Below are 8,435 nucleotides of genomic sequence, written 5' to 3'. Positions count from 1 at the left end.
TCTTCAGGAGTTGCATCAGGAAACCGATCATTCATATTGGAAGTGATTTTACGATATCGGAGGTAATCAGTCACACGAATCTTGAAGTTTCTGAACGTTTCGTAGAGCTCTCTTATTAGATGCAAAGGAAGGCCATAGTTCCTATGCAATAAAAAGGTGATACTCGAATTAGGATACAAAAACTACAATACTAAAATGCCATAAATTGCAAAAAGAGAGACGCGGTAGATGTATTGTTTTGGCTTGCTGGCTGCTTATTATTTCTCATTTTGCTGATTGTTCATCATCTACAAGTAAATCTATGAACGCACCAATGTAAGTTACATTATGTAACCAAGAGAAGACTCATTCATTGATGGAAATAAGTGTAATGATAAAGTTATGCAAGTAACTCTTGAAACAAGTATCCAGCAATAAAAAAAAAGATAACGCGTTGTGACATACTAATATCAGCATGTTAATGAGTCAGGATTCAGACGTATATGAAGTAAAAACTTACATGAATATCATGAGGAAGAAGCAGAGATACATGGACAAGTGAAGCAAGTCACGGACGAGCTCCAGATAGAAAGTATATACTGGTTTTCCTTCCCATTGACCTTCCTTGAGCATATCCGTGACATAGAAGGCATACTTTACAATAATAGAAAGAGTTGTTGTTGCAAGAATCATATACCTGCAACAGAAAAATATCAACGAAGTCTTGGCTGTATGATGCAGAGTTCATTAAGACAATAATAAAAACAAACAGTTAAAGATTGAGGTACTTCCACATGCATGGGTTTTGATGGCATATTATAACAGAAGGATACATAATACTAAACAATATGCTAATATCATAAAAAGAAAAATCCTCAAACTTGTGATCACATATGTATGTTGAGCTATGTTCAAATATCTTTCATGCTTGACAGCTAGGTAAGCGTTTAAGGCTAGGGGATTGATTAAAGCAAAATCCTAGTAAAACGAACAATAATTAAAAGGCCTGCAAGTAGGGGTCATAGAAAACATGTTTTTCAGGAGAGTAATAGTTTCTCGTATAGTCCGACGTACACCTAAAGAAAGAGCTCAAAGAAAAGTCAAAACTATAAACCACGTACGTACTCTCCCTCAACAAATCTTCCACTCTAAATATATGATGAATATGATTCCAAACCCAACAAAAGTATGTAGATGGGTGACAATAAGTAGAAAGGAAAAGATCACTAACTCAAACGTGAAGAAGACAGACATAGAAGCTTTCCGGGACTGAATCAATTGCCGCATAGAAGTATACGTAAGGAGGCCATCTAAAAGCAGAAGAAACACCATGAAGGAAACAATACGAACATGAGAGAGTAAAGTAACAGAAGGAGTAGTCTCAATATACTCGACTCTCTTCTGAGCCATCCAATGCAAACCCTTGATCAACAAAAGAGTCACAACCAAAGAGATAAAACCAACAGAGAAGTCCTGTCGAAAAATAGTGACAGCAAAGAGAATCTCCATGAGTTCTCTCCACGCTTGCTCATTCAAACGCTCAACCTCAGCTTCTCTAAGAGAACCCAGAAACACAATTTTGACAAGATTCCATAAACTGAACATTAGAACCAAACCCATGTTCAAAAGAACCACCAAATTGATCTTGGACGTCGATAGATACACAGCCGCGGGGTAAAATTGACCTCTGGTACTGAAAGCATGGTAAATCACGGCCAATGACGCGAGGGTACTAACTCCTGCGTAAACCTTTAGCTGAATCATTGCCTTCAATCTGCTAATCACATATATACATCACAAATAAGGGTAAGTTTTTAACAAATTTCAGGTTTTTTGAATAATCTCATGATTTTGAAAAATTCAGGCCTCGATCGAATACAAAGATCAGGGCAAGAATGAAAAACGTACATGAAAGAAGGAATCACGGGCGAGCTAGAGAAGGTAAGAATCAGAGAGAGAGAGAAATATAATCAAAGGCTTGAGCTTTCCATTTGGAAAATAGAAATCGCGAGCCAAAGGAAAGAAGGAAGAAGAAGAACCACTCTTGTCGTCTGCGTAAGCATAGCCAATGGTTTTATGACACGTGTACATTAATATATAGATCAAACGGGTTAGTTCAGTCCAGTCCAGTCCAGCCCAGCCCAGCCCAGCCCAGCCCAATTCGCTCTAAATGCAGTAAAAAGTTTACTCAAGTTGAACATTTGGTGCAAAAAAATGTCGGGTAATCCTTTAAATCTTAATTCTTTTATTTATAACCAAGATAAATAAAGTAAAAATAGCACTCTATCACACTTGCTATACATTTAATATCACTATGACACACTTCTTGACTATGAGACACTTTTTTTATAAGAAATTGACATATATATCCTTTATAAAAATCCAACCTATTTCCATTTCACTTTCTCAATATTTTATTACATATAGTATATCTTAAAAAAATCATAATAACCATAAAGTAAAAAGAGGAAAAAGTAGAGATTTATGTTTATGGATAATCATAGAACAAGATCCACATGATCTCATCCATAATTATAACCACTGTCAGCCTTTGTTCATCAAATTTGAAGCTCTCGTTTGATTTTTGAAAGTTGTGTCTATGTTTGATGCTTGTTCTTTTACATACAAAGTTTAGGTTTAATCTATTTTAGTTTTACAGCAAAAATTATATAAAATTTTAAAATACTTTTTTGTTTACTTTTCTGCTTGATTTTCTTAAAATTAACTATAGGTAACAAGATAACTATATGGACTATACTTCTTGGTCAATCAAATTTTTTTTCCAGAAAATATGTTTAAGTGAATGATAAGATATCATTCCTTAAGCAGTGCTAAATAAGAAATAATAGATTCGATACCGCACATACGTGCGGGGATAATTTCATAAGTTATTATTTTTTTTTAAAAAGAAATATATATGTTGTTGTTTTTCTGATTTTTTTTTTTTTAGACTTGTTGATAGTGTTATGTAAATTATTTTTCTTACAATCTTATCCATATTGTAAATTAAATTTTAGTGGTAGTAATGTTTGTAGTATGTATTATTCATTATTAAATATTATATTTATGTTTAATTATTTATATAAACCTTCATTAGATTTGTTTACTATACTGGATCAGGTTTAAATAAAATAAGGCTCATTCTTGGTCAATGAAACCTGTTCTATAATTGTTGGACATGCAATATGGGCCTCGTTTTTTTGTATTTAATGGCCCACATAGAAGTTCTTTTTCTGGGGAATACGAAACAAAAGGAATGTGTAGGAGAAGATTTTTTTTTTTTTTTACAGTAGAAACCGATCGGTTGTATTTTCTTACGCAAATCTTTGAATCAATCTTCTTTAGCATCGAATCCATCTCAAAGTTGAAGCAAAGTAAAGAACGATTAGGTAAGCCAAGATTGGTATTTGTGTTCGCTGTTTGATTCAAATGATTCAAATTTTCTTATTCAAAATTTGAATGAATTTATCGAAAGAGTTTCTGTAATATTCTTCAAGTTTTCGTTGTTAATTTGTGGATAATATCATAGCCGTACTCAATTATTTTTCAGAGTTTTAGTTAGATTCGTTTAATATATGATTCTGATGTTTGCCGGACAAAATGAAGAAAATATTGATATTATCCAATACTATTTTTCGATCATTTTCGTTCTTTGTAAATTTGTTTGTTAGATTAGATCCTCTTTTATGTTTCTTATTACATGTTTTCTTTATAACTCAATTGTTTTGGGTGTTTGTCTGATTTTATTTCTTTCTTTTAGTACAGGGAAAAATGGAACCAAATAAAAGACAAAACTGGCGAGGAAGAAGATACTTACAGATAAAACTTTGTTAATCCATTAAGCTGTATATTCAATCCAATCGATTATAATTTTCTATTTGATAGTTTTGATATGTTTTGCTTGCTGGTTATTTCTGTTCTGTTTTAACAAACTGTTTTATATGCAGGTTCATCATTGAACATGGTTAGAAGTATGGTGTCCCGCCATAAAACTGCGAATAAGATAACTCCGTTTATCGGTTAGTCATTCCAAACTTTATTTTCTTTTTTTTAGCTATTTCTTAAGAAAATGTTTAGAAATCACTTAAACAGAACATACATAACCAGTAACACTGCCTACTTCTACATCTGATACTTTATATGTATCATTGCCACCATTGATGTTGCGGGTTTCAACATTTGCTATGAACTGGTAGGTTTTTCCAACCAAACTATGTAAAACTTCTGGAATCTTGGTTGGATCTTGAAGCTGTAAAGTGCATGACATTTTATCCAATGTAAGTAACTCTTCTTTTCAATTTTTAGACAATAAAAAATAATTAGAATCTAATTAGAATAGCAAACGCTACCTCATCGTAATTGCCTGCCAAAATCTCTGCCAATGTTTGATTAACAATAGCTTGAGCATTATTGTCGAACAACATTAGCTTGGTTTCGGCAGTGTGGTCCATAACAGACATAATCAATTTGTACCTTTTAGAAAGCAAATAATGAACTGGGTTAGTTAAATAACATTTCTATTACTCAAAACATGAGTATTATCTATTACCCAAAACATGATTATTAGAGGAAAAAGAATAATAACATAGGCTGCACATTAGTTGTGTTCTCACTACATTGTGCACACCAAAAAAGACGTTTCTTGATCTTGCGTTTAGCGTCGTTCTCTCTCTTGGGAACCAACATAGCAGTTTTGTCACACTTTACACAAGTGAAGTAATACCAACCATACCAATACATACCAATTAAGATGGTGTCATTAAGTCCTTCATCACCATTTATGCTTTTAAAGCTTTTCAAATCAAGATACCAGTCATCGATATAGAAGAACAACGGTTAGTGATGGTGGTGTTTGTTATGGATATCTTGAATGCATGGTTCGTTGCCCTGTTCTTTCCCAAAGATTTTGTGAGCTGGAAATTATCGATTATTCTCCACTCTCCCGCCGCAATCAATATGTAAACCAAATTGTTTTTGATTGTTGCATGAATCAGAGTCCTCTATATGAACAACACGTAAAACACAGGAAATATCAATATCTATTAAAGTAGAGTTATGACAAATATTTTTAAAACTATCAGTAAAATACATTTACATCAACATCAGCGAGTATCTATCTCCAAGGTTTCTCCTGAGAAACTCGTGTACTGCCTGCAACTGTGGACAATCTTGACTTGTATCTTCCAAGTCGTCTAGAAAGGTTTAGCAAGGCTTGTGAAATCATTGTGAGCAACCATTTCGTTTTTTTTTTAGAATGATAGGTTTCTTGCTTGAAGTATTGGATATGTGTAAGTCGTTCATTATTCAGGCTTTTATAGGATGTGCGGGATGTTTTACAGAATATACGATGGTATTGAAGATTTGATTGTATTATCTATGAAGATTTGGTAAGTAGCTAAAATTTAGTAAACAAAATATTGTTTAGGTGATTTTGATTTGTTATTATTTATTGGGAAGAATAAAAAAGAAGTTGATATGGTAAGATTATGTTAACTGATTGATATTGTGGTGTTAATTGTGAAGATTTTCCCTTGGAATCAAAGCTAATTTTGTGGAGTTGATTCCTTCATAAGAGTTATTGTTATGGTAGGTATTAATAGTAGCCTATTTTGATGTGATACTGTATATGTTTAGAATTTAATTGCATCTGATTTTAATCTGTTTGGATCCTATGAATATAAATCTGTTTGGCTATCATTATCAATCTGTTTGGTTCCTTTTTTTAAAGTTATCCTTATTCTGTTTTCAGTGACATTTCATTGTAATAATGTCTAATTTTATGTTTTTTTATTAAAAATACTTCCCTTTTAATAGTATAGATATCTCAATTTGCAACAAAATTGTTTCACACCAGACAAATAACGTGGAAGTTATTTCTAATTTAAGTTTAAGCTATATGCATTAATGGTAAACAAAATATTACGTCCATAAAGAGCCATCCATTTGGATATGTTTAGGGTTTATAGTGTAAGTTCTAGGGTTTATGTGGAAGTTATAGTATAGAGAGATTATTGTTTTAGAAATCAATGTGGATAGGGGTTACGGAATCCATAGGATATGATCGATTGTTTACATATTCTCAAAGTTTTTCATTTACATTTTTTTCGTAATGTCTAGTGTTTAGGGCAGAAATTTTGGAATCCATGTGAATAGATTCATTTGGATAGGAGTTTTGGAATCCATGTGGATAGATTCATTTGGATAGGAGTTTTGGAATCCATGCGGATAGGGTCACTTGGTCAGATATTTTGGAATCCATGTGGATAGGATCACTTGGTCAGATATACACTCTCTATTAACACAAATACTCTGGAAAAAAACTTATACATAGATTGGAAGAATTTAATGCTTTAATTGATGATATTCATACATAGATTAGGAAGAATATAATTAGCATCAAGATAGATACATAGACAAGAAACAATGATTGTGTAGTGCTAGTGGTGGTGAAGGGACAAATAGAGAAGAACTAGGTACCAACCCGCACATAGTGCGGGATAAATCCATTCAAATAAAATATTAGGAATAATATTATTATTTGAGATTTAAGATTCGTTTGTGTAAAACAAAATCTGTAAGTAAAGTTTATTTTTTGTGTTTATTCAAGTTTGTGTTTATTTTGTGTAAAAATACCTTTCACACGTGAAATATTTAAACGTGAAAAAGAGTATCAAAGTGGTGGAGAAAGTTTTGATTTCTTTTGTATTTCTAAAATCAAATTCACATCTTTTACGTTTCACATTGTTATTTACATCATTATGCCATTAAATAGATAAAGTAATATTTTTAGGACTAATCAATTTAATTTAAACTAATTCTAATTGTAAAAATGCAATGAGAAAAATGTATAAAAAGTGGTAAATAATCAAAAAGTGTAGTTCTGGTGAAAACTTCAACAACATGAATACCATGTAAGATTGCTGAGTCACATATGTTTAAATAGTCATTAGAATTTTTAAATAGGAGACAAAGTTTTTGTTTTTTCAAAAATTTAAATTGGTGAATAGATTTAAAATTGTTTGTGAATTGTTATTTATTTTGAAGATTATATTGTGATAATTAATTTTTAATTTACATGAATATTTATCAAAACAAAATTTAAACCGGAGAATAAGTTTGGAGTTTCAAAAAGTTAAATAGGTGAATAAGTTTAAATTGTTTGTGGTATGTAATTTACTTTTATGATTATTATGATAATAGATTCAGTTAAATTTTCTACATATAGTTGAATCGTCATTAGACTTTTTTTAAAATAGGTGAATTACTTTTTTTTTTGACAAAGGTGAATTACTTTGGCATTTTTAAAATTAAATAAATGGTTTATAACTTTTTGTGAAATGTAATTTACTTTTAATAATTAAATAGGTTATGAAAGTGAAAATTAAATACATTTTTAGATTTTAATAGTTGATTAAATTTTTCATTTTTAAAAACTAATAGGAAAAATATTGCCTATTATATTTCATTGGTATCTATATATACATTTTTGGAGACATTTAGCAAATAAATCTTGGAGTTGCAACCTATTTACAAGCATGCCATTAGCATCAATTATTAATTTGTTTTTATTTAATTAATTAATATTAAGTTTTGATTTTTGGAAACAAGATTTCCTATCCTAATAAAATTTCCAAAACAATAGGAACCACTCCCTTTAACATTGAGTATTAAAATTATAATTAATTTAATTAATATTAAGTTTCCAATTTTACAAAACAATATTTTCTCCACACAGACATTTCCTAAACAATCGGCCTAATCAATAAACGATAATGTTTTTAAAACCGGACCGGAAAGTGAACCAGAAGTCTTTCGGGTTGTTGGGTCAATTAGTCGGACCGGTTGAACCACGGGTCAATTAGTTTATTAGTTCGTTTACATTTTATGAATATAACATCTACTTTTCTATAAATATATGAACAAAACATACATAGTTAAGTATTAGCGGTCGATACTATACTAATAACAAAATACTTTCCAATTTCTATACTAACTAATATATCTATATTTGTAAGGTTGTACATTTTTAAAAAATACGAATTAAACAATAGTTTTATATATAGTTAATCTATAAAATAAATTACATCTATTTTAACATTTTTGGAGTACATTTTTGTGACATCCTCTCTTATCGTTGTATCCAAACAAGTTCCAACTAAATTCTCTACAATCCTTACAACCAGACAAAATGATTTCCTTATTTGATAATATCAATTTCCTAAAATCTATCTACCTAATTTAATTTTATATTTAATTATTTAAATTACTATTTAATACATAAAGTTAATAAAATTATATATTTTTTTTAGCATATGATGTGATTTGAATTTTCATAAACAAATATATATTTTAAAAATTGTTTTAGGATTTTTGTAACCAAACAAGTATATTCGGATATAGATTGTTTTACATTTGAGTTATTTTAATATATAATGAATATCTATCTTAACATTTTT

General features: G+C 30.2%; 1 protein-coding gene across 1 annotated transcript; it reads right to left on the bottom strand.

Moving 5' to 3' along the window:
• LOC104700913 (ERAD-associated E3 ubiquitin-protein ligase HRD1B) lies at nt 3-1,998 on the bottom strand (the record flags this gene model as incomplete). Its single annotated transcript, XM_010416515.1, has 4 exons — nt 1,888-1,998; nt 1,211-1,753; nt 500-676; nt 3-141 (listed from the first exon to the last, which is right to left on the bottom strand). Coding segments are annotated over exons 2-4 (849 nt in total), but the record flags the coding sequence as incomplete, so codon positions are not given.

This window comes from Camelina sativa, chromosome 7, assembly GCF_000633955.1.
Source record: "Camelina sativa cultivar DH55 chromosome 7, Cs, whole genome shotgun sequence".
NCBI classification, from domain to species: domain Eukaryota; kingdom Viridiplantae; phylum Streptophyta; class Magnoliopsida; order Brassicales; family Brassicaceae; genus Camelina; species Camelina sativa.
The sequence above is the reverse complement of the archived record's forward strand: the minus strand, read 5'-3'. Positions and strand labels throughout refer to the sequence as shown.